This window comes from Athene noctua, chromosome 1 (assembly GCF_965140245.1).
Source record: "Athene noctua chromosome 1, bAthNoc1.hap1.1, whole genome shotgun sequence".
Lineage (NCBI taxonomy): Eukaryota > Metazoa > Chordata > Aves > Strigiformes > Strigidae > Athene > Athene noctua.
In genome coordinates this window covers 118,067,778-118,094,410 of record NC_134037.1, presented here as the reverse complement: position 1 = coordinate 118,094,410, position 26,633 = coordinate 118,067,778, and the positions used below count along the sequence as shown (strand labels likewise).

General features: G+C 42.8%; 1 protein-coding gene across 7 annotated transcripts in view; it reads left to right on the top strand.

Annotated features, from left to right (window-relative positions):
* RTN4 (reticulon 4) overlaps positions 1-26,633 on the top strand; it is a 74,888-nt gene that overhangs the window by 5,904 nt on the left and 42,351 nt on the right. For 3 of the 7 annotated variants that reach the window (XR_012633551.1, XM_074904561.1, XM_074904798.1), the window contains exon 1: positions 22,620-23,227. Coding sequence is in view for 6 of the 7 variants with exons in the window: in XM_074904561.1 (XP_074760662.1) it covers positions 22,756-23,227 (472 nt within the window). In the remaining variant the exon portion in view is untranslated. Of the gene's footprint in view, positions 1-3,960; positions 4,016-11,630; positions 11,694-12,782; positions 12,972-16,318; positions 16,379-21,924; positions 22,179-22,619; positions 23,228-26,633 lie in introns of those variants that run through there. The other 4 variants (XM_074904655.1, XM_074904894.1, XM_074904992.1 and 1 more) reach the window with 4 other exon arrangements.

Below are 26,633 nucleotides of genomic sequence, written 5' to 3'. Positions count from 1 at the left end.
CCTCCCGGCAGATAGTTGTCCTGCTCTTTTCCATTGGGTCATTTGGGTTGCTGGGGTGTTTTGCGGAGAAATTACTCTATAACTTTTGGAGTTATAAAGTGGGTATGTTTATTCAGCACTGGGCACATGGGGGATCGCTCCACCACAAGCATGCGCGCCGTTTGCAGCTCCTGTCCAGCTTATATGTTACAGAATAGTGCATATTCATAAAACGCCTCCCCGCCTCCGCTTGCTTCTCATGGTAATCAGGTCTCCTCCCCTTGCGCCTGCGTACTGAGCTCCTTTGGCCTTGTTCGGTGGTCGCAGATTTACGGGCGAGGGTCGCATAGATGAAGTATCTCCTCTTCCTCGCTGATGAACTTTTCACCTCGTCGTTCTGCACAGCCTCAGTTGTTCCCTGGGCCCTGGCCAAACCACCAGGCCAGTTTGTGCTAGAATCTAGGATGATTTGTTGCTGGAACATACAACTTCAAGGACCATAAGAAACTTCTCTTTGGGCTAGGAGATACTCGCCTAGCAACGTTATCAACACCTGGTATGTCTTGTTCGAACAGTCCCATACGCCTCCCCTTGTTTTTGCGCAGACCTTGCACCATCAATCTAAGATTGTTTAGACTCCCTGTCTCAGGGGTGCATGTCCTCCTCCTATTGGGTCTTTTGAAAGTCTCAAAGCCTTGGTCTCCTGGTGCGCTTTTCTCCTTTTGGATCTCTTAAAAGCCTCATGATCCCATCCTTTTGGCGGGCTTTTCTTCAGACAGCAGTTACATGTCAGCTCTAGATGGGGTTTCTGAGATTGTTCCGTTGTTCCACATTGTTCCAACAGAATGCTAGGTGGGATTTCTGAGACACGGTTACATTGTTCCAATCTGAATGGCCCACTTTGCATTTAATTGTTCGACATTTACAGATCATTCAAGTGTACCTACCTGCCTTGCCCAACCTAGCAAATTAGTTACAATAGTTTATTACAGTTTCATTTGTTTGGGAGGTTATTGAGATGTTTATTGTATTGTACTGAAAAGAGGGTTTTGGTCAAAAACTTTTAAAAAATTAACCTGCTCATCAGAACCCATATTCATAAGGCAGTCCAGTTTGAACTTGAAAACCACATTTTCAGCACTGATAAAATTTTGCAGCTTGGGTGACTCTGAGAAACTAAGCAATTGTCACCTCTAACCTGTCATGTCTCAACATGGATGTTCAGTGTAATGCTACCATGCTTATAAAAAAACGCCCGAAAAACCAACCCCCCCGACCCAACCCAACCCAACCCAGTCACTGTGACAACTTATATTAATTGAAGGACTAACTCACTCTTCACCTTTCTGAGTTAAATCTGTGTGTAAAACCAATCTTAAGGTAAATGCTCCTTAATAAGTGCTCTGTGCCTCTCTTCGTCACCTTCCACCACAGGGAGAGTTCAAAAGGAAGGAGAATATCCTCTTTAAGGATATTTTTATCCTATTTAAGGGTCGTTTAGATGAGATGTTGGGGGATGTGGTGTAGGGAAGAACTTTGTAGAGTAGGGCTGAGGGTTGGACTCAATGATCCCGAGGGGCTTTTCTAACCCGAATGATTATTCTGTGATTCTGTGATGCAGTGGGAGCCTTGGAGAGCAGGGAGACTGTCCAGGGATTTACTGTCGAGGGAGACTATCTTTCAGTCAGATTAGTCTGTTGGAAAGATATTTCCAGTAGCTAGCAACAGGTTTTCCTCTTCTTCAATGAGTATAAACAATTTATACTTCAAACAGGGAGTTCAGATACAATTTGCTTTCTATTTTTAGTTTAACTCATAATTTTGTGGTGGGGTAGGTTCAGGTACAGAGACTACCTACACAAAGGAGACAATGAAATGTGCCAAAAGAGCAAGATGAAAGTTTCTGAAAGAAAACGATTTTTTTTCAGACAGCCTGTAATTTCATTTTGGAACAAGGAAAAGATGAAAATTATCTATGTCTGCTATTGGTGGAGGGAAGGAAAGAAAAGAATGACTGATACAATGTGGAAGTGAGCAAGAATAATTTTAGTCACGTTAGTGAAAAAATTTTTTGTCATACAGAAAATCCTCAGTTTTGACTGTCTCAGTTTACCCACCGGCTGCTCCCTTCAGTACTTTCACTTTCTCTGGCAGTACTTTCACGGGTCATTTCTGCAGTTGGACATTCCACATTTCTTCCTTCTGTCTAGAGATAACTACTGAATATCTTACAGTTCAGATGGTTGCTGCCCAGGTTAAAAGTGGGAAAGCAATAGTTGCTGAATTGTTAATTTTGTTTGGTCAGAATTTAGTGAAATAACTGTCTGCTTAACTCACTGTGGATAGTTTTTATGTTTGAAAAATATTTCGAATTGAAGGATTATATCATGCAGTGTGCATGACTGCTGTGAATCAGGTCCCAATTAAAGGTTTTTACCCATCCATCTTCTCTTCCTCTTTAATGTAACAAATATTAAATAAGATCACAGTAGGAAAAGTCTGAAGTTGTGATATCTTTCAATTAACTATTCTTGGATTTCTGCTATCATATTAGGGCTAATTCTACAGTCCCTTGGGGCTGTACAAAGATAATGGGAGCAGGTGTTTCAGCAAGTTCTCAGGAATAATTCCTGAAATTCACATCCTCTCTCTGAAGCTAATTCTTCATGCACCTAAGTATTGCTGTTAAGCAACACAGGCTTATTTCTTTGAGTAAAATTCACATGTACAGGTGAGGCTTGTTGAAGGTTTTGGGCTTCTCTGTAAATATGAAGCAGTGTAAATCAAACTAGGCTGTAAATACTTTTCATCGCTGTTGCATTCTTGTTGCATCAATACACAAACAGTAAAATGCAGTTTAGGAAAAGCTAGAAACTAGAATAAGATTTACTAAACTATTTACCAGTGCAAAGGCCCAATCTTGATATCTTTGTAATGATGTAAATTACTAAAGCCTAATATAAGTATCTGCTGGATGTGTGAGGCCTGAAAATAAGTTGGTTTGCACTTAGGAAGTCAGAGGAAATGTATTTGGCATAAACTATTTCATAAAAATTTAATACAGATCACTGCCTGACAGCCTGGTTGATCCTGTGTGTATTAAAGACAATTCTGGTGTTTTTGTACTGAGTGCTATCATCTTTTTGGCTGAAGTCTGCAATATTTATACACGTGAATTATTTTATTTATATGAATACTTTTATTGAACTCACACATGTAAATATTTTCAGTGTGGAGTGTTTGTCAGAGTAAATTCTTCAGAGAAGTGATTATAGTGCCTAATTTTTGGCTCTATAGTAATATACGATAATTTAAACACATATTGGAAATATATTTATAAAAACTTCAGTGGCAAATACTCTTTCTAAAATATGTTTTGAAAAAGGACATATTACTAACCATTGAGAAGAAATTTACAGGAGTGCAAAAACATTGGATTTACATATGTTGGGAAGCAAAATTTAATTTTTTTGGATAGACTTACTCAGTGTAATCATGCTGCATGTACTTAGGGAAAGGGAGGGTTTGGGTTTTTTTTAGCTGACTACATTTGAAGGGAAATTTATGGCAAAGGTTGTGGGACAAATAAAATCTGGTATCAGTGTTTATAATCCTGCTGATTTCAGTTGAATTACATATGGTAAATCAGGTTTGGACCACTTGACTGTCAACAATTTGTTGGTCTTTTGTAAAAAAGATCAAACTTAAGTCTAGTTGCGATCAAACAAATTTCCACTGAGGTTTGAGTCATACCAACTAAATTCAGACCGTGTCAGCCATTGACCCAATTTTTGCATAATGGGATACTTAAAGGAGTAGATGTTGGTCTTTCTGTGGATATTCTGCCATTGGCCAAAAGACTGGGCCAATTCTTCCATGTTAGTGAAATATATCTGGATGAAGTTACACAGTCAGATTAGTACTTTACACTGCTGACTCAGTTTCACCAATATAGTAATCGAAATGTGTTTGGTTGCCTAGGATTTCCTGCTGCAACATCTGTCTTACTGAAATCTTTCTTGATACAAAGATTCAGGTAAGAACACTGATTTTTTTTCTTGAAGCTTTGAAGTGTAGTCACTCAGAGACATGCATCAGGTCTTGTAATTAATATTTTTTAGCCATGCTATGTAGTATAAAGGGCTTCAGAAGCATCTTTCTGTGCCAGGCTGGAGTTCACTTTGCACGCTTTCTTTGTTAAATGTGAGAAGCACACCAGCACTCGAAATGCCTGCCTGATAAGCTGATGTACTTTTTATCTACTTGGAGCCTGACTGACATCTTTGAACACTGTTGTATCTAAACAGCTTGAATATGTGACCTCATTCCTTAAATACCATCACTTGAACAGCTCTTGTTGCTAAAATAAAAGCAGTGTTGATGCTCTGTTGTGAAAACTCCCACAGACCCTCTGACAAGCGCAAACTAAACCACACCTTCTTTTACTATGGTAAAAATGAGTGCTTTTTTGTAGCAACTACAGTGTACCTGTAGCAGCAATTACAGCGAAGGTCTTGCGGTTTTTTATCACATTCACTTTATGTTAACCTGTGACTGTCACAGAAAGCTCTGGCACGTGGAATAAGACTAGAAAACAGACCTCAGGAAAATGATCCCAGAAAGGTAAAGTGGCTGAATAATTTTGTTTTCTTATACTGACAAGTAGTTTGTTAACTACTCCTGAAACGGAGGGAAGACTGGAGTTGAGCCAAACTTTCCAGTAAGATGAAAAGAGGCCAGGATCAGCTTTCTCATTTTATGCTGTCTTTTAATGCTCTGAAATAAGCCTTCTGCAACGCAGGCCTGTGTCAGTACTTTGTGAAGTACAACGAGGATTTTAAAACCACAAACTATCCCTCCATTCAAACACAACTGTGTGTTTCTCTGGAAACAATGTGAGTTTTTTCCCAAGAGGTGATATTTGGAAAAGCTGAACTTTTACTGGGAAGCTCAAGTAGGGACTGGTTAAAAAGAATCTTAAAATCTCTGAAAACCATTTTTGTTGGAAGGATTGATGTGCTAATTCTCTGCAAAGTAAATAAAAAAGGAAAAAATGTCTTATTTTACTGAACGTATTTATTGACTATTGTTTAAACAGTCTTTGGTTAGAGTTTGGTGCTTAAAATAGTATTTTTAAATGCAATTGTGACTACATATTTACGTACAACATACATCCGTGTTTTACGGATGCATTTATGACTAGAGATGCAAACTCTGGTACTTGTTCTGTCACTATTGGTAATATTGAGGCAAGTGCCATAAAGGCCAAGGGGTCATAGGGCAGAAAGGATATTGAGGTGAGTGCTGCATCTTTAACAGAATCTGGACTTCTCCTGCCAAAAGCTGGCTATAGATTGGTTTAAATTGTGTTTTATTATCAGAGCATAACCTAATTTTCTTAAAGTAAAAATTTTTAAAATCTAAATCCCGCTCTTAGGTCCAGTCTGGCAAATATTTTGCTACTAAGCACAGTTTTGGATACTAGATAGGGCAGGTTGTGACTGTGAAGAGGAACATCCATATACAAGCGCTGCAGAATCAGGACCTGTTACGAGCAAATGAGAGTGCTTATGGTTTTATTCATGGATGTGAGGGTCAAAAGAATTAGAAAATGGTGTTGTCCCTGAATTACGTATTGCATACAACCATGGTTTACTTACTGGAAGTTTTACTGGTCTGAAATAACGGTGAATTACGTGGATTGATTTATGCTAAAGAGAGCTCACTATTTTTAATCTTTCCATCCAGTAATATGAATTGCCATTGGGATCAGTGTATGGTTGTCACCTGTTTCTGAAAGCTTGCTATTATTTTGTTAAGGGAAGAGTGTGACTGAGAGGGACCATTTTAATTTGTATTTTAATATATAACAAACAACTGGATATAGCATTTACATAAAAATAAAGGACTTCAGTGTAACTTTGGATGCCAAATCTGCATTTGGGGGGCAAAAAAGGGCAGAAAATCTTGTATACAATCTCTGTGTAACTGGCGATCACAGCAGGTTGGACATTTCTGCAGGAGAAAGGTAGTAGCCGCAGTCGTTGGTTGTTAGCTGGGCACATTTGCATACCTGCTGCTGAGACAGGGAGGACTTGGGCCAGCCTGTTTGGCACTGGGGAAGGTGAGGGAACAGCTGCCTTGGAGAAGGCCCTGGCCTCGAGATTCCACAAGGCTTTAAAGGTCGAGAGGAAGCACCTTGAGGCCAATATTGAATGTGGCTGGCAACCAGGGTAACTAAGCCACTAAGGGAGTTATGTGCTTACTCTGCTGCCAACAAAACTCCTGCCAGCATCTTTTTGTAGTAGATGAAGTCTATTAATTCTGCATGCATACACATCAGCAGAAAGGATCTAACATTACACTGATCTAAATGGAACAAAACATAGACATCAAGAAGGAGAGTCACATCCGAAAGAGGCAAGGAAGTTACTGGCAATATCCCCCAAAAGAAAGGAGGAACTTTTTGCTCCCATGAAGGCATCCTGGTACCAGAGATTCCTAGGGTTGAGGAAGAACAGTATGAGATGCTGGAAAAAAAATGCATAACTTAAATTGTATCTAGATAACATGGACATTTGCTCTGTTCATACTGCATTAATTTGCAGGCTTCTTAACACTCTGCACACAGAAGAGTCAGGTGCACTGACAACGCACAGAAGTGGCAGATGGAATAGTGGTAATGATTTTTAATTACATCTTTGTGATACTTGGCATAGGAATGAAATTTAAGCTTCCTGATTACTTTATTAAATCCATAAGTGAAAAATTTACAGATTGAAGGAAAGAACTGAAAGTAGTGCTGTGAGGAGATCCATAATGAGCAATTTAATGAAGTAGTTAAAGCCACTGTAGAACACAAACTGTTTTTAATTGGAAACATTGGACAGTTTAATCTATTGAATGTTCAGAGGAAATCAAATATGCCGTTGTATAAAAAGCAGCTGGGACACAGGGAGAATGGCACTTATATCAGTGCTCTGTAAGAGGTCAATGACAATTTTAATTGATGCTATTTCAGTTCTTGTGGTATGGTGGTAACTAGAATAGAAATATCTGAACTGCTTGTTGTGGACTTTATTCAGGAGAATCTTCAGCTTAGAATCAAGTACAGAGATTAGATGAAATACGCAGATAAAAGAAAATGGGTGTAGTTAAAGATCATTTTATGGGTACATCCCATTCCATTAATTTCTGAGAAATACAGGGAGTGGCAACATTCATTTTTTGTCAAAGACACAGTTAATAATTAAGCCAGATATTACAAAGGCATGTTACACAAAACCTAGCATACAATTCTAAAAAAAAAAAAATTACAAACAACAATTGCTTTAAAGATTTCTTTTCTTGATTTTTTTAAAGACTTTGCAGAGCCCTTTTATGGCTTGTTCTTTGTCAGCCTGAGATCACAGCATGGTCCTACTAAATCTGTCTCTTGATTTCTTTGGTGCCAGTGTTGCATACCATCCCAAATAGAAACTATTACTAAAGTAGTGGGAAGATTGGCTCCAGTTTGAACAACAGCAGTATTCCCAGTTAGGTTTTGCTTTTTTCATATATACAGAGGAAGATGGCTGTAGGGCATTAGAGACAATAAGAGGAAACAGAATATAACTAATTTTGGAGGTAGTGGATTCCTAAGCTTATCTGTGGGGAGACCTACTATCATTGCTTTAAAAAAGAAACAAGAAAAAGTTCTAGCTTTTGGTCTTTGAAATGGGATGAAAGCTTGTGGTAGGGTATTGGGAGGTATTTTTTAACTTGTGGTCCATGGGTATGTGAAGAGCCAATAATCTGTTGACCTCTCTGGACTGAACATCAGGAAGCCAGACTTTGGAACTCCAATGGTCCCATCCACTTCCATCTTGGTATCAGACTTTAGCTTGGAGTGTTATTCTGCAGAGATATCTTCTGATACCATGCTTTGCATGTAGCCCACGTTCCATTTAGTTAATTCTGACCCTCCTAAGCCTAACCGTAGCAGCGTAGATTCCCAGCTAACGCTGATTCCCAACAGCGTGTTAATTTCAGTGGAGCAGCCTGATCCTAAACTGGGATCTGATACCAAAACTCTTTGCATAAGAAGGTTGGATCTGATTTTAGTGACGATTATCTTAAATACATAATATGAACTCTCTAGAGCTAATCTTTATCCAGCTTGGTAAAAATTAAGGATCACTTCACTGTTCCCAGGAGCAAAGATACAAATGCATGATCTCACACATTTCTGGGATTATCTTTTGGAAATCGTACAGTCTACCAGTGTCATTAGCCTGTAAAGCTGCGACAAAGTGCTGTGGTATTCTTAGAATGAAGTTGTGCTCCTTACACTGCGGAGCTGTGTAGAAGAAAAGCTCCCTCTGGAGAAACAAGGGGGAGATGATTTCTGCAGGGCTGCTGCATGCCCGGAAAGTGATCTACAAGCTACAGTTCTCAGGCTGATGCAGCAGGGTTTCAGCTCTGTTCTTGCAGTAATTCAGACCCTCAGGAGCCCTGAGGAATGCATTAATATCGGTAACTTTACCTTAGGACAACACCAACTTCTTTTTAAATGTCCTTTTTTCCACTGCTAGCTCTGGTCCATGCAGCTTTTCCAAACTCTTGTCAGTGTTTCTCACTTCATCACACCAGTCTCTGGGTTTGAAGTGCCTATCCTGGGGTCATACTTTAGCTGAAGAAGTGATGAGTTAAATAGCTGCATCTCTTGAAATGTTCATTTCCAAGACTGAGTACCTTTGGGTTTTTTTCCTCAGCTCTTTTGTGCTTTCTAGGTTTTAGGTGTAATCCTTCCAAAATGCTTTAATCACATTAAAGGTTTAATCATAGTTTTGCTTATTACTATTATTATACTTTCAAATGCCTTTTCAGCTTTTATTTGTGGGTGGTGTTTTGTTTTTTTTTTTTGCTTAATAGTCGTTTGAGAATTAATTCTTAGTCTACAGGAAGTTTAATCCGAGTATATTCATAAATGCAGAGACTCAAATTTGTTATTATTTGTTTAATGAACGCATAGTTGTTTCAGAATATTATCTAACCTAGGGTGACACCTTCCTATTTTAATATCTTTATACAATTGGGACAAGCAGAATGGAAGGTCAGGCTGTAAAGTCAGTCCTCATCATACTAAAGCCACTGTAACTGCTGCCTCTTGATTTACCTTGCACCAGATTTTAGTCCTCTTGCCTTCAGATACCCATAAACATCTGCATTTTACTGTAGTAACACTTAGGTGCACATGCCTGAGAGAAAAACTGTCCGTAGAAATAAGTTTTGAATGAGAAGAGAAAATAGAGAATAATGTAGGCTTAAATGTATATTTAAAATACCAGAACTGAGTCAAACTGTAAGTGCATCCAGTGCAGCAAGGTAACTTGAAATAAGAGTTTTTGGTTGTTTTTCTGCTTCTAAGGAGAATTTGGTGCCCTTTCCTTTCTTCTGGCTTAATTTCAAATAACAGAACTGAATCCAGCTATTAATACATTCAGTGCAGCAAGGTAACCTGAAATTACATTTTTCACTGTTTCTGTGTCTCATCTATTTTTGTGCTAGAAAAGGGGATTTCTTGCCCTTTCCTTTCTGTCTTCATCTCTTACAATTGCTGTGTATTGGGCTCATGATTAATTTCACTCTTTTTCTCCTAACCCTCTCATGTCTGGCCAGAGGCCACTCTTCCAAAAACTTAGGGATAAGATTCCATTTTGTTCTGCCTGTTTTCTTTCTTCTCCAGCTGCTGCTGCCTGACACTGCTTGGCTTGTCCTCACATCCAGGCTGCAGAGCACCAGGAGCTTGCTCAGCTATCATTCACAGTTTCTGTGCACAAATTCCCACTTTTCTCATTTGCTGTTTCAGTCTCTTCCCCACTAAATCATCGCTGACAAGCCCTAAACCCCCTAGCTTCAGTATGGTGTTGGTCTTCCTGAGAAGCTGACTTCAGACACATGGAGGGAACAGCCAGCCATTCTTCATGCTACATGAGATGGCCATTATTTTTGGAAGAGTACCACACAGCTTATGACAGTGTCGGAGTTTCTGTGTAGCAGCACTGAGAACACAAATACCCAACATTATCTCTTGCAGCGATCTTGTGGGTTCCTCATCCAAGTCTTGCCAAACCCTAAACCTGCCTATCTTGTTAAATCACATGTGATGTTGCCCCAGGTGACATGGCTACAAACATTGCATACACATATCCCACACGTCTCTGTGTTGCAAATACTCAGAAATTATTTTAAAATAAATCAGTCATGTGCTAACATGAAGCCTGATGTGTTGGCAACAGGGGCATTGGGATCAAGGGCACCCTCAGCAAGTTTGCCAACACCACCGACCTGTGTGGTGCGGTGACATGCTGCAGGGTAGGGATGTGCCATCCAGAGGGACCTGGACAGGCTGGAGGGGTGGGCCCCTGCACACCTCCTGATGTTCAACAAGGCCAAGTGCAAGGTCCTGCACACGGGTTGGGGCAATCCCAAGCACAAATACAGGCTGAGCCATGAGTGGAGTGAGAGCAGCCCAATGAGAAGGACTTGGGGGTATTAGTGGATGGAAAACTGCCTGTGAGTCAGCAATGTGTGCTCACAGCCCAGAAAGCCAACTGTACCCTGGGCTGCACCCAGAGTAGTGTGGGCAGCAGGGCGAGGGGGGGGGGATTTTCCCCCTCTGCTCTGCTCTCATTAGATCCCCCCTGCAGTGTTGGGTCCAGCTCTGGGGGCACCAACAGCACAAGGACACAGACCTGCTCGAGTGGGACCAGAGGAGGCCATGAAGATGCTGGGGGGGGCTGGAGCCCACCCCCCCCCTCCCCCCCCGTGAGGACAGTCTGAGAGAGTTGGGGGGGTTCAGCTGGAAAAGAGAAGGCTCCGGGGAGACCTTAGAGCGGCCTCCCAGGACTGAAAGGGGCTACAGGAAAGGGGGGAGGGACTTGTCATCAGAGGGGAGGGATAGCATGAGGGGCAATGGTTTTAAACTGAAAGAGGGTAAGTTTAGATACGGTATAAGGAATAAATTCCTCCCTGTGTGGGTGGTGAGGCCCTGGCACAGGTTTCTCAGAGCAACTGTAGCTGCCCCCTCCCTGGAAGGGTTCAAGACCAGGCTGGACAGGGCTTTGGGCAACCTGGGCTAGTGGAAGGTGTCCCTGCTCATGGCAGGAGGTTGAGACTAGATGATCTTTAAGGTCCCTCCCAACCCAAACCAGTCTGTGATTCTATGAAGCAGAATAAATGACAATTAAATTGTTTTGTGTATTGTGCCGTTAACTTCACGGGCATAATGATTCTTCTGAACTTTAGCAGTGTGGGTTACCAGCACCTGAGTCAGCAGTGCTTCCAGGTGATGTGCTTGGCCTGTCTGTGGAGCATGAGAAATCTGATTGGAAGATTTTAAAAAAGCCCATCGTGGCAGGAGGTATTTATAATGTCCATGTATCATACAGGGGCTGTGATCAGGATTGTGGGTTCATCGTGTGACAAAGTGTGTGCAGTTAGCTATAATATAGTATAGAGTGCCTGTATCTGCTGTTATATTCTGGTCTGCTTATGTATCTAAATTTAGTATTATAGGATGCAATTCTTAGCTCACTGAAGGTAATTTTTTTACTCCTTTTTTTTTTTTTTTTCTCAATGCTTGTATATATTTCCTTGTTTGCTTTTAGATCTGTCTTTCAAATCCAAGCAAATCCAAAACATCTGCAAGAGAAATCAACTCACGAATAATGGTAGGTAGCAAACTGACTGCTCTTTTTCCACTGACCTCTTCGGTTTGTTGTTACCTCATTTTTCCAAAACACCCCCACGCAACATGTCTTTCATCCACCTGTTGTATTGGGTTTTGTGAACTGTGTGTAGGAGGAATTGACTTCTTAACGTGCCAGTACATTGCACAACACAGGGAGCCTTGGTACTTGACTGGGAAGCCTAAGCACTCCATAGGGTAAACATGAACTTAATGAAAGCCAAACAGCCAGTCAGGCCAGAGACAGAATATTTTGCTTTTTTGGTTCACATTTTACACGTGCATTTATACATCCAACCATATATATATGCCACACACAACTATAAAAGCATAGATACTTAGACTGAAGGAATATCCACAGTTTGAACTGAAATTCCCAAGCAGAGGGGAAGACAAAATCCCTACCAGAGTGTGTTTTGAGAATGAGATATTAGTAGGAATGCAATAAAAATTTTAACTGTCGTTCAGTTGCCATAAAATGATCTAAAGTTGAACCAATGTCTCATATATCATGTATTTCTATGGAGGCACCTAATTTCATTGTTAAAGCGGTTCACTTACCATTTCTGAATGGCACTTGCCATTTCTGAAAAATATGGGAGATGATATCCTGCACTGTTTTGGGGAATAATACGTTTATCTTTATTTGGTTGCAGTTAGATGGATGCTGTTTTAGTCTGAGGGAACTAAAGTGAATAGTTTTAGATTATGCCAGTTGCCAGTGCTGATCTTTGTATTGTGTGGGTCAGCAGCTGGAGGTCTAGTCCATTTTAGCATCCCTTTTTGTCTGCTCCCAGCTGTCTTTCCTCTTATCCCACAGTGGGATACATAAATTACTTTTACAAGTTCAACATCCTGGGGCAGCCAAAGAAATGGATTTTGGAGGGAAAAAAAAAAAAAAAAGCGCAGATCAGGGCAGAGAGGCTGAGTTGGGTGAGTCTACAGAGGTAGCAACCATCACTGACTTTGTGGAAAGGGCAGGATAGAAGTTTTGATGAAGTATTGTATTTAGTTAATATAAAATGCATATACATTTTGGTGTCTTACCTCTTTTTTTATTATATTCTTGAAGAAAAATAAAGGATACTTTGCTTCAGAGAAAGATTTCAGTACAACTATTGAACATCTGCACAAAGAACAAGCTATGAGAAGGGCAAAGCTAGGTCCAATGAGCAGCAACATGATGGCAGCAATGATCTGGTGAGGGGATTTGTCTAAAAGTGGACTGAATTTGAAGATTCCTCTGGGACAAGAGTAGAAGGTAAGGTAAACATGGCACTTGCTTAAGCGCTGAAAAGAAACCACATGGGTGATCAGAGGTACATCCTACCATCACATCAGTTACATGTGCATGTCAAAGTGTGAAGAAACTGCCTATATATGGTCTGTAATCATGCAACTATTGAGCAAAATAGAGGAATTCTTAGATTTCACTAATAGGAACAAGGCGGCCACCATCAAAATAATTTATTTAAAATGGCAATCAATAGGCCTGTTGTTTAAAGTTCATTCTTTTTTACTAGGGTACTTACCAAACAGTTTGACGCTGTAAGAAACATAATGTGCTGAAAGAATAAATAAAATTGATGTGAATTCAGTGGCAGCCTATAACTATGCATATATATATGTATGCCTTATTAACTTGTTCCTCCTCTGGATTATAGTCTAGGCAAGAGAAATGACACTGCTGGTGTAGTGTCAAAAAGCTGCTTATCATCACTCAATAAGGCTGGATTTACAGCAGACTACACAGTTGAAGCACTATATGCTTTTATTCTTTTAAGAGAAGTTGTTTGAAACTGATTTGCTAGGTGACGTGTTGGAAAAAAACCACAGAAATTTTAAGGAAGTCGTTATTCTCATGAAAAATCTGAGCCAATAGGGAATAGGTACAAATAAAAATTTAAGCAAAGAGAAATGGAGAATGAAATAAGTTTCTGAGGACAGACACCACCTGCCATCTTAGTTCATCTACATTAGCTTCAAGGAAGGTTGCAGTATGCTCCATCAGAGAGCTCTGTTCAACATGACAACAGCACACTGCAAAATTGTTGAATCAATTTAGTGGGATAAATCTTAAAGACTGCTAGTTCTAAATTCTGATTTTTATTTTCTAAAGCTTAAAGTGGATAAGATCTGGGTGAGAAATAAATAACATAGAGCTAGCTACCTCTAAAACCAAACTGATTTTTTTTTTTTTCAGTTTACCCAGGCATTTCTATCCAGGATACAGTCAAGTTATACTTATTTCTAGACTCATGCATTAAAACTTGAACAGCAACCTGATTCTACCTAATGGAATAAAACCACTTAATCTTAGCTAATAGCCTATGCTGAAGTAGTAATTTGTTACACGGTATTCAAGTAGTCAGTTTTTACCAAAATATGTTGGTTTTTCACAAGTTACAATGAGAAGAGTAAAATCTATATTTGCACTGCAAAAAATGCATTTCAAAAGAGCTCAGATTAAGTGATATCTGCCGACCATTGTGCCCTAGAAAGTCTGAAGAACCTCGATTTTCTTTGGGAAGTAGTCCTCTGTAGCTTCTTTTGCATGTGCTGTTTTTTCAAGATCTTTTCCTTTTGTTTCTATTCCTTTTCACAAGATATATCAGAGAGAATTCAGCCTACAAGATTTATCTCTTTTTTTTTTCCTGTCGTTGCCAAAACTGTGGCTGCACCTAGGTAGTCTTCACCACAGCCTGACTTACATGACTCACCTAAAATACATTCCTACCTACAACAGTGAGAAACTAGTTCCAAAACCAGTAAAACTAGCAAACTCAGGTTTCCTATAGCTTCAGGTCTTACATTGTTTGCATCTCTATCCTGGAATATCTTCAGTCGTTCTCACACCTCTCAGCCTCCTTTTTGGTTTTGCCATCTGGGTAAAAGACAGACACATTTGTAAAACCTGTATACTAGGTGTTGGCTCCTAAGTGGAACGGGTAATAACCAGGCTCTCCTGGCTCCCTCGCCACAGGACAGCTCATCAACTCTTTGTAATTTAGCCAGATGATGATTTTTACAAATCTGTCTGGATTGAATATCCTTGAATATGGCTGCTGCCACAGTTAACTGAAATTGTCCAAAGCGTTCAAAAGCTGGAGTGTTTTCTGTGGGGAAAGGTGAGAGTGAGAAAGGGCTTCAGTGTCTGATCAGCTTGGTGTGATACTGAGAAAACAGGATAGTCATGTTGAATTTTTTTTTAGCTGTCCTATCTTTGTCTAACCCAGATAAAAGGAAGAGCTCCCTAAATGCTCATAAGAAAGAAGCAGCAGTCAGAGTTTGGTGGTGTCTTCCAAAGGCACCATACCTGCTGTCTTTGGGAGTCAGAAACGCACTGCGACCCCAAAACACCACCATAACTCAAGTAAAGACTCCAGCTGCTGTGGTCTGATAAAAGCAGTTACAAGGGACAAGTTATTAAGCAGTGAGCAAAGTGCTAGAAAATGGGCTGGTTCCTTTCAAATGGGAGCCATTTACAATCAGTAATGTTGCTTCCAGTGCAACCTTTGCTTCTATATTTAAGTTTCACAGTCCCAGTAGCAATGCCATCAACCTTGTTTACAGTAATGGTGAAAATGTTGCTACTATCAATCTGTTTACTCCTCAGGCATATTTGGCAGCCAAGGGAATAACCCTGAATGTTGGTTAGCAGGCTGTTTCTTTCCTAAGCCGGTAAATATCAATGCTAAAAAAGAGCAAAAATTGATTTCTAATTTATAGGCACTTTTAAAAAGCAGACCAATTTAAATTCTAAATTATTATAACTTTCATGAATTCCAACATTTTAAAAAAGCTATTAAACTAATGTAGGGGTAAAATCCTGTGATTTCAGATAGTTCGTTCTTGCTGTTGGAGTTGTAAATTCTAGTCACCAGACTAGCAGCATCACAGCTCAGCATCTGGAAGCAGAATGGTGGAGCTGCCAGATCAGCTCTTACCACCTGCCTCTTCCCCTGAACATGCAGGGGATGTACTTTCCTCAATCGGTTGCTTCAGCTAATTCAGCTCAGTCACTTGTACATTCCAAGTTAAGAAATCAAAAGTTGAGCACCACTGATTTAGAGAGAGGTTAGATACTCTGAGCCTGGAACGTGGCATCCAAACTCTGTTCATGGTCTAAAACTACACCTGTAGCTTGTAAAACTGTTCTTCTATGCTCTACTTTGTGATGGAATGAGTAGATCCTCTTTTCTTCCCTCCCTGGGAATTGGACTGCACAAATGTGTCTGTCCAAATGACCTGAAAGCTAGTGGGCATCAGTGGACTTTCTTCTCTCCATTGAACCCCCAGGCATACAGGGAACAAACATTGCTGGTTCATTACTTTAAGTACAGTGTGTGGGATGTTCACATAAACCAGAGCAGAACAATAATAAAACCTTAAAAAAACAAGCTAAGTATCAAGGCTGAAAAGTTTGAATTTGGACATGTCCTTGAGTACAGATTTAGGGATGCTGAGATCTAAACTTGATACTGATTTCAACCATTCCTGTTTAAATGAAAAGTAGGAGGGGAGAACACGAATTAGAAAACGTAGTTGTGACACTAGCTTGATCTCTTTGCAAGAGGTATTAATAGAGAATGTTTTTTTTCTGTTTAGGTCCAACGAAGCTGGTGGTCCTTATGTTCCTTGGGAGTGTAAAGTATTACGGCCAAACTGGTAAGTGAATAATTTAATTGTATTTCTTAAAAGTGTGAGGGTCTGAAGTGTAGCCATATTAAACCTAAAGTGGGGAATTGCCTGTATTCTGAGTAATTTGAAAAGTTTTCATTCATTCAAATAAAACCATTGAATAAATGAAACCATTCTTTCAAATTCCTTAGAAAAATCTAGGAATGCTCACAGAGTCTCAGAAGACTTCACATTCTTGTATGTTTACATTTTTCTGCAGTGACGTGATGAATTTAGAAATTGGTATTAAAAATTGTTTAGCGTACATCATTGCTATGGTTTTGTTTTCCTAATATGCTGTTATTAACATGTGAATGGACTCATTTGATTCAATGTTGTTATTACTGTCTTGCATCATTATAATAATGAAAGGTAAATCTTTAAGTCTTAATTTTCAGTTAAGGACTTTTCTGATTGAGTGCATAGTCCCTCACAGTGTCCCACCCTCACCTCCCTGACTGGGTGGACAGGAAAGGACTTCGAGGAACATATTTATTTTCAATCCACACTATCAGCTTGTTGGGAACTTGTTATTCCTACAAGTTAAGCTGCCTTCACTGGGGTCAGTATTTAGATAGGAGGTTATCCAGGAACATGGAAGCACTACAAGAAATGTTTGAGGTTTTTGCATGGAAGTCTCATCTCTCCTCAGTGCAAACACTGTCTTCTTTGGAAGGATCCCACTGCTTAGAGCCCTATATGTCAGTAAGACATAACATTGGCATCTTAACTGTGTATTGTCTTTTAAGGCCTAATGGTTCTTTCCAAGGAAAAAAAGTAATTAGACCATGAAATGCTGGGGTTTCAACCCCAAGCCCCAAATTAAGGTTGCCATATGGGTGATTCCCACAGCCCTTCACAAAGGGGTGGTGAGTTTCCCTTTAGGCTTCCCTCCAGAGTGCAGCTGCCTTGCAGGGAGAGCCATTAGGTAAAGGAGCCCCAGGTGTCCCGCATGAAGTAAGCAAAGGTCCGGTGTCCCACTTAGGGATAAAAGCTGGGACCACTTGCAGGAAGGGGCAGTGTCTGTTTGTGAGGTAGATCCACTTTGCAGGGTTTCCTGTTGCGGGGGGGGAACCTCCCTTCTCCCTGGGACTGGGCTCCAGTCAGGTCTGGCTTTTGTAAACAGGCTGTGTAGAGATTCAATATGTGGATTCCTTGGTCTTATGTATTTGGCTTGTTGACTTGGTTGTCTCCTGTCCCTTCTATGGGAAACTGCATTTCACCATTTATTCCACCCATTGTTGGTCGTGCAGTGTTATTGTTGGGGTCAGTGGGATTGATGTCAATTATGTATTATCTGACTTGTTTGTACCCCCAGCGCTCACCCATGTACTGACCCTTTTGTATCAAATACAATTTGGTTATTGGTTCATCTTTATGCTGCCTGTGTCCTTTATGCTAGGCATAATAATTGGCAAAACAGACCAAAATCCAATTAACAGGGGATTCCAGTGCAGTTTTAGTGAGGTGAATTTCTTGTGTCACAGTCTCATTTGCTGGAGAGCATTTTTGTGGCTTTGATTCACTTCAATGTTGCTATATTTTAAGGGTGATCAGATATATTCTTGTTTGCTGTTGTAACATCTTTTTTAATGTTATGCACCACCTTTGGTTACTTTGAATGGAAGCTTAAACAGACCCAGCTGTGGCTTAGGAAGAAATTATCTGGATGTATGAATTTAAAGCTACAGCTAATGGCAATGTTTCACCTGTGGCAGTTGGTGTAATTTAGAGATGTCCTTAAACCACCCTCATTTATGCAGATGGATTGGCTTAGCAGCCAGCTGGTGGGCTGAAGGAAGTTTTAAAAAGTGTTTCGTGACAGATCTGAATCAGAATATTGTGTATTGACATGGTTATTAGGACATTTACCATAGAAATGGACTGCTTTGATTTATCAAGATGATGTTGGGGTTATCAAAAAAAGTGGAAAAATTGGCTCTAAGTAGGTTTATGGGATGTTAGAAACAATTCCAGAATAGGAAGTGCCCGGAACACTAAAGAACATGGCAGGTTTAAAAAGCTACTGTCAAGAAAATGTTAATTATACCAGGCCAAAAGTCAGGGCCCCCAGAAGATCCTGATAAAGCTGAACCTGACTCAGTTACAAAGAGTTGGTAATCCCTCTGTACTATTGCTTTAACACTTTTCCCCTCCCTATGCTACATTTGTATTAATAAACTAAGCAGTGATTTGGTCACAATATCCCACTGCTGATTTTGAGAAGTACAGCAGGTGTTCAAATGAAGGCAAACCTGCTAGGTAGATATGCTTGATGCTCAAGGCACTGCAGCACAGGTATAATCTGGAAACAGAAGAATCAGAGCTTTATCCTTCCAGTGATAAAGACATGATGCCTGAAACCTGGAGGATTGTACTTTGAGCTTAAAAGGCAGCATAGAAATCCAACCATCCCTGCAATTTTAAGTCCACCTTTTTAAATTGCTACCTGAGACCAAATGTTTTTTTTTCCTGTTTGATCCTGCTGTGAAGTGATAATACTTCATTTGTCCCATCAGAATTATCTTCCTAGTCTATGATATTCTGTGAGATCATATTACTTCTGTGTAAAATCAAGCAGAAGGTCACAGGGGACCGGAAAAAAGCCAAGCAGCACGTAGTCATTGTCAGCACTGCTGTGGAAATTCAGAAACATGCCAGCCGGTGTTTCTCTTCCACACGCTGAACCCTTTTCTTTCTAAATTCACTATATGAAAACACCTCATGAAAAGGTTTGTAAATTAAGTTGCTGAATATCTGCAAAGTACTCCTACTTGTTGACAGTCTCCATATAAGAATTGTGAAGTATTTTTCCAAAGAGCTAAAAGAAAGGGTGTTTTGCAGTATACTTTCAGTACTGGAGAGCTGTGTTTTCCTCTCGCTTGTTTAATTTGACTTTCTCAGGCTATCTGGAATTCCCTTCCTGTTTTCCTCCAAGACCTTTAGTCACTTCCTTTCTCTACATAAAAAAACCTTTCATTTTTCTTTAACTGATGATAGATTCTCTTTCAAGCATTACAATAAAATCAGCTGAATTTATACATAGATTTTTCCTACTTGTAGATGACCAAAAATCAGTGCAGTTAGTTATGTTTAGTTTCCATGCTAGTCTGTACTCAGAATTATACAAATTTTTAAAAGTATCTTGTTGCCATAGGGTATATTTTAATGGAATGTGAAAAGTCCATTTTCTTGTTTAACCAATAACTTGGCTGGTCAAATTATAAGGTATTCAACGTATTTTTATTTACTATACAAAAAAATGCAGGTTTACAATACAAAACCAAAAGTCTATTTACTTTCCTGGTATGTAATAAATGAGAACACAGAAAAGCTGAATTTTCCTTTTGTAAAATATTTTAGGCCCAGTCATCTACTGTGACTGGGGTAAAATGCCACTGAAAATTACAGACCTCTACTCAACCATAAGGTTGTTAAATCTGGCCCTTTTCTCTCACATCAAAGCCATCACCAGATTGTTACTCATTTCTTAATGTAAATTAGTATATTAAGCTTCTTGAAAGAGTAAAAATGTTCTATGAACGTACATTACCCAGAAGTGAGTGCCCTCCCCCAGGTACATTTTCCAAACTGACTAGTGACAGGAAAAGAAGAAGATTTTTGAAAAAATGTCAAGCTTTTCTCTGTGTGCACTTACTCTGTGGCAGCTGGTGTACGATACTGGGTAGATGTAGCAATCAATAAGTAAAAGAAGACTGAAGGAGGTATCACTTTATATCTTAAATTATGAACCAAATTAATTACTGGCTGGGCACAGTGGAAGTGCTGGCCCTGGAATTACAGGAGAGGTCTAAGCACTGTGATCCTCCATGTCAGCACCCACCGTTGCTACCAGATCAGAAATCCCACTCGGGGGTAACTGACATCTAGGTAAATTCAAGGTTGATAACCTAAGCTGCCTGAGCTGAATGCACCCTGTCCTAAGCAGTGTAATACAAAATTCAGTGAGGATGATGGGAGCCACTGAGCCTGCTCTGCCGTTATTGATGCATGCATAGTCCACTGGCTCGAACAGAGATGTAACAGTACAACTAGGAACAGAACTTAGCCAGAACTTCCATGGTTTTTATTTAACAATATATGGAATTTAATCCATCCATCCTGCTGCCACTGTAACATCTATCACTGCAAAAAGGGCTGACTTGAAACTATACATGGATAATTTGTCAACAGAAGATACAAAATTTGAGGGGAAAAGAATGAAGTCTAAAGACCTCACAGGTGCTTATTCACCTGCCGTGAAACTTTTACCTCCATCAGGGTAACAGTGTTGCCTTCCCTGTACTTATAAAAATGTTTTTCACATTCATTGGAGTCCTTACTGGTAAAGGTAGGGAATGTTGACCTCTCGGTACATACTTGAAACAGATCTCATCTGGAACTTCCTGTGCCCGAGCTGAGCCTGGATCGTATGCAGGCACGGGCTGCTCAGAGGAGCAAGGGAAGGGGTGACAGCAGAGCTCCTCTAGTTTTAGCTTAAGAAAGCAAGGGCTGGACAAAATGCATTCTTTTATGCAGATTAGAAATGAAAATTCAGAGAAAAGAACCATTTAAAGGGAAAAGGATATACATTGGCCTTGAGCAAATTAAGACTGGAAATTAGGAGGAGGTCTCTAGTTATTTAGAAAATGAGATATTTTAGAGTAGTCTTCCCAATACAAATAGCAGCAATAGCCCACCCCACGGTCAGGTATTCGGGTTCCAACAGTTCATGCAACGGATATGTTTTTGTGAGACAACAGAGGACTCAGGGCTGGGACCACTTAGGGTCCCCCCATCCGTGTGTTGCCATCCTGTTTTTCAGAAAGTGGCTGAACGCTGGAGATGAAACCCCAGTCTCACACTGGAGACTCTTCCCAGTGCAGGATGAACTGTGGGGTGCGCCCCTGAGCGCCTCAGGCTCTCGGATACCCCACACAGAGCCCACCCGGGGAGTTTTCCCGATGCCAGGGTGTCAAGTCACCCTGCGTAACGGGGCGACTCACCTGCGCGGCGTCAGCACGTACATGGCAGAAGGGCAGGAATAGGAGAGTTGTTGTTCCTCTCCCTTAAGCTCTTGGTGTCTCACTGAACTTGCAGTTTGCCTGCTCTGAACGTTTCCACGGACAAATCTCTTTATACGGGCACAAATAAATCACCTGTGGGTTAAAAATCCATCATAATAGTGGAATAGTATTAAATATAGAATTGTAAGTCCTTTTGGTCTTACAGTGGTAGCTGTGTGGATGAAAGCTGCCTGCAAATATACGCCATTTTAGTTAATTCAAGTGTAACCCTAGGGGTTTGGCCAACGTTCCACCTCTGAGCAGAAAGCAAAAGCCCCCACCAGAGCCTAAGGCGGCTCTAGAGAGACGGCACTTTGTGCTTTGAGCAGGAAAAAACGGCATCTTGTTCACAAGTTGCCTAATTCAGGTTTTCAAGAGAGAGATCTGTTTAGATGGCTGACTTCAACGAATACGAGTGGTTGAACAAGTTCGCCTCTTCTGAAAATGTCTCCTCTCCGTTTGTTTCAGACACAGGAAGGCTGTCGCACCGTCTGTCGGTTCGAGCCCCCACCTCCCGCCGAGGCAGGCGCCGCCCGGCCCAGCTTCCCACCCCGGGGGCGATGCTGTGGCCGCCGCCCGGTGCCCGCGGGGGAGGAGCGGGACCGGCAAGGCGCCTCAGCCCTCCCTCCCGGCATCCCGCCCCGCAGTGCGGAGCCGCCCGGGACGCCGCGGGCACAGCCAGGGCGAGGCAAACCCGGTGCGGGCTGAGCGGTGCCTTGCGGGTAGGTCCCCGGCGAGCCCCTCCCGGTGCCCCTTCCTTTCTGAAAAGACCTAAAGGATTCTGGCCGCTGTTTTAAAAGAGAAAAAAAAAAAAAAAAAAAGTAACACTAGTCCCGGCAGAGGAAAGTGATGAATCATCACAAGATGTCTGTCATGCTGCTGCCCGCGCCCAGCCCGCCGACGGAGGGAGGGAAGGATGGATGGAGGGTGACACCCCCCGCCCCACCCCGCATTTTCCGCGCTGAACTTTACCCGACTTCGCCATCCCTCGCGTCCCGCCCCCCCCTCGCGCTGCATATTCATGAGGTGGCCGCACCCACCCCCACCCCCCATCGCCGCGCCTCATTGGCAGCCCCCGCGCCCCCGTCCGTTCCTACTGGCCGTGGCCGCCGTCGCTCAGCGGGGCGGGCGGCCGCGCCCCGCCGCCTCCCCCAGCGGTGACTCAACAGGGCGTGGAGTCTGGGTCCCGCAGCGGCGGCGGCAGCGCAGCCCTCGCCCTGCCCGCCCTTCCCTCCCCTTCCCCCGCAGCCGGCACAGCCCCAGCGCCGCGCACTCATTGTTCCGACAGCTCCAGGCACCATGGACGAGCTGGACCAGTCGCCCCTGGTCTCCTCCTCTTCCTCCGGGCCAGCACGGCCGCAGCAGCCCCAGTTTAACTACCAGTTCGTGGTCGACGACGAGAAAGAGGAGGAGGAAGAAGAGGAGGAGGAGGAAGACGAGGACGAAGACTTCGACGAGCAGTTGGAGGTGATGGAGAGGAAGCCCGCCGCTGCTCCCGCCACTGCCGCAGCCCCGCAGGAGCGGCCGCCGCAGCTGCTGGACCTCGGCGGCCCTGCCGAGCCGCCCCGCCCCGCCGCTCCGGAGCCGCCGCAGCCCGACTGGAGTCCCCCGGGAGCCGTCTCCTCTTCCTCGTCCTCCTCTTCCTCCGCCACCACGCCGTCCCCCGCGCAGGAGCAGCCCTCAGCCCCCGCCCGGCCCGCTCAGCCCCAGCCGCCCAAGCCCGAGCCCGCCGCCGCCCCCCGGAGAAGAGGGTCCTCCTCCGGCTCGGCCGGTGAGTGCCTCCGCCCCGGGGCCGGGGAGGGTGGGGGGCAGAGCTCCTCGTAGCTGGGCTCCTCCGCCCGAATCGCTCCGCTTCCCGCTCCCCGTCGGGAGCGTCCCTTTGTCTGCCGGCCCTCGGCCGCCTCCTGCGGCATCGCTCCCTCCCCTCAGCCCGCTCCCCGGGGCCCCGCCGCAGCCCGTGCGGGGAAAACGCACGCCTCCTTCCTCGCCCCCTTTTTTTAATTATATATTAAAAAAAAAATTATCTTTCCCTCCTCCTCCCCTCTCTGTTATGCTAATCGCGGGAGGGGGGGGGGGGGGGGGCGCCGGGCCTCGCACATGGGCCGCCCGGGGGCGAGGCCGCCGCCTGGCAACGGCCGCGTCGTGAGGGGCTGGGATGGGGGGGGGCGGCAGAGCCCGAGGTAACGGCCGCAGCCTCCCGCCTGACCCGCGGCGTTCAGCCGCCGCTTTCCCGTCCCTCGGCCGCATTGTCCCGGGCGAGGGCTGACTTGAGGCGGGAGGAGGGGAGACGCAGATGCTTTGGATCTTACTCATTTTAAACAGATCACCTCGCGGGGAAGGGCGGGGGGAGGAATCGGGGAGCAGCGCTCCCTCCTTCCCCAACCCTGCCTCCGGGAGGCCCGAGGAGGGGTGGGAGGCGTCTCTGCGGGCCCGGCACGGCGTCCCTTTGTGGGAAACGCCGCTTCCCGGCTTCAGCCTATGAGTCCTGAGTCCCGAGCGGGGAGGAAAAGTAGGGGAGTACGTCTGGGAGCGACAAAAGAAGGCGCCCAGGCGGCTGGCTGCCTGCTGGGGGTGTGGCAGCTGGCGCCGGGGGCACCCCCCACGCCGCTCTCCTGGAGGCGGGTTGCTCCGCTTTTCCTTCCCTGGAAATGCGGGAGCAGGCTCGGGGCCGTGCCCGTGGCCACATCGGAGTGCCTCGGTATCCCGGGGGTGCGTTCTGATCCGCGGGGCTGGTGTCCTCGCGGTGCATTGTGTGTGTTTTAAAGATGCAGGGTTTCAGTCCCGGTTTGATGTCATGGTAGCAGGTGGGCGTGATACTAAAGACTTAATCAAAAAAAGCGTCTGGAACAGTAACAAAAAAGGGCCTGTTAAACCTGAGTTGAATTTCGGGGGGGGGGGGGGGGGGCGGCATTTTATTTGCATATGTGGTGGGACTCTACGATTAGTTGTGCTGATGTCTTCCATGAACATGAAACCTACTTTTTTTTTTTTTTTTTTTGTTATTCTGGTAGCTCTCTGTAGCAATCTGCCAGGGAGATATTTTTTAAAAAATTTATTTCCACCATTTGGAGGACAGATGATGACAAAAGCTTGCAACAGACTAACAGATCCTATACGATGGGTGAAGACAAATTTTTTTCTAGTCAGGCTCGTTGAGTGGAAGTCTGAGCAGAAAAGAATGGAAGGAATAGCATCAACCAAATTTTGCTGTTGCTTTGAAAAGTAGAGATAAAAGTGTGATTCCTAGAGCTGATTCTTTTTTTCAGCTTTCAGATCCCTGAAGGATAAGGCAGAGAGCGCAGTAATTCCTGAAATATTTCTTCATTGTTCGAGTAGAGGAGACCTAACTGTGTGAGAATTGGGTAGTGCAGCTGAAAAGTGTTGTTAGAAGAATTACTTTATCAGTGGTGATGAATGTAGAACTCTGAAGTGGAGACTGGCATCTCTGGAAGGCCTGGTTTTGAAGAAAAGACAAGGTGTTGTAACACATAATGCTCATCTAATGATGGGTTGGAGGGTTGGAATATTGGAGGCTGTCTTACATACCCGAAACTACTGGAGGAGACCAAATTGTTTTGATAAAAGCATTGTCTGGTTACGTCATGAATACTTTGGTCCTCTCACATGCAGGAGTACTTAGTTTGAAGCAGGTGAAGTATCTATTTAAACATCAAATGTTATTTTAGTTTTGCATCTAGCAGCTGTCATTAAGACTGTCTCAGTCAAAATGTTTAACTTGGGTTCAAATTCACTTTTGGTCTTGTTGTGAAATTGGCAAAATCAGTTTGATGCCTGCAACTTGTGGCATGGATAGCCCTGCATTGGGGTGGTTCCCTCTCTTCTGGAGAGTTTTGGGTTTCTTTACTTTCAGCTCTGTTGTATGAGTTTGAGGTATAACTGCAGAATTGCAGTTCATGACCTAGAAATTTTGAAAATATTCTATTGCCTTCGTATTTAAAATCTAAGGCTTTGATGTAGTGAGGATTTGAGGCAAATAACTTGGAAATCCTATTTCCCAGAGTAGGAGAATTTCCTGTAGCAAGTATGCAAAGAATAGTGGGGATTCTTTTATCTGCAACTATAGACCATGGTGCTGCTTTTTGTCAGTATAACAATAGAGAAAATGTATAGTCTACTCAATGGCCCATTAAAATGTATTATTTATACATCTGGAGGTGTTTTAAGTGGTAAATCTTTGTAATTAATATTAGTTGCGTACTTGGGAGTGTTCAGTATCGTTGCTCTAAGAGACTGGGATGTAATTATGTGCTGTAGGTCTGGCTGTGTATCAGCAGCCTACCTTCTTAAGAGCTAATATAAATATTTGCTGGAGAAGAAAACAAGAGAGAGGTCTGCAGTAAAACTCATGTTATCCTGGATGCTTTTTTTTTTTTTTGCTACTCATTGTTATGTGGGTAGCAAAAACTAAAGTTCTTCTTTAGAGATTACTACTTACAACTTTAGATTACCTGAATTTACATACAGTGCAAAGAAAAGTAAATCTGAGTTAGTCATACATGGTAAAAGTAGTGCACTTTTTTTTTTTGCTAGCTGCCCAAAGTAAGATTAACCAGTAAACTGTGCTGAGATGATACTGCTTTCCATCTTTAAAGCCCTAAATCCAAGCGGCATTAGATTGTGCTTTTGAAGGGAGGTCATATATCACTTTCCTGGAAGAGACTTTGTGTTTTGAAGTTAAACTGCACTTAGAAGAAACTCGTGTACTAAATCCACCAGACTGGCCACAGACCATCATTGAAGGGGATAAAGATGTCTCCTGGTGTGGCCGTGGCCTGCAACTCGGCCACGGTTCAATACATGGGCAGATGTTGTGAAGGGCACTTTATTAATCAGTCTTGTTTTTCCATTTAGTTTTATAGGACTCGGTTTTGATTCATCCGTGTTGAGGGGAGGTTTCATGAATGGTTCGCTTATGTGCCAGACAGTGTCAAGCAGAGGTCAGCAGGGATGCCCCAAGCTGTACCAGGAGCCTGCAAACTGCTCTGTATCAGCGTTCACCCTCCCCAGGCTGGCCCAGCTGTGGCAAGTCATGATGAAATGGAGTGACCTGTACCTGCTTCTGCTCTCTCTGGAGAGTGTACCTTTGATGCTGCAGATCCCCTAATTTGTGTTTTATACAAATTCTAAAGCAGCATGTAGGCTCCTCAGATATTTTT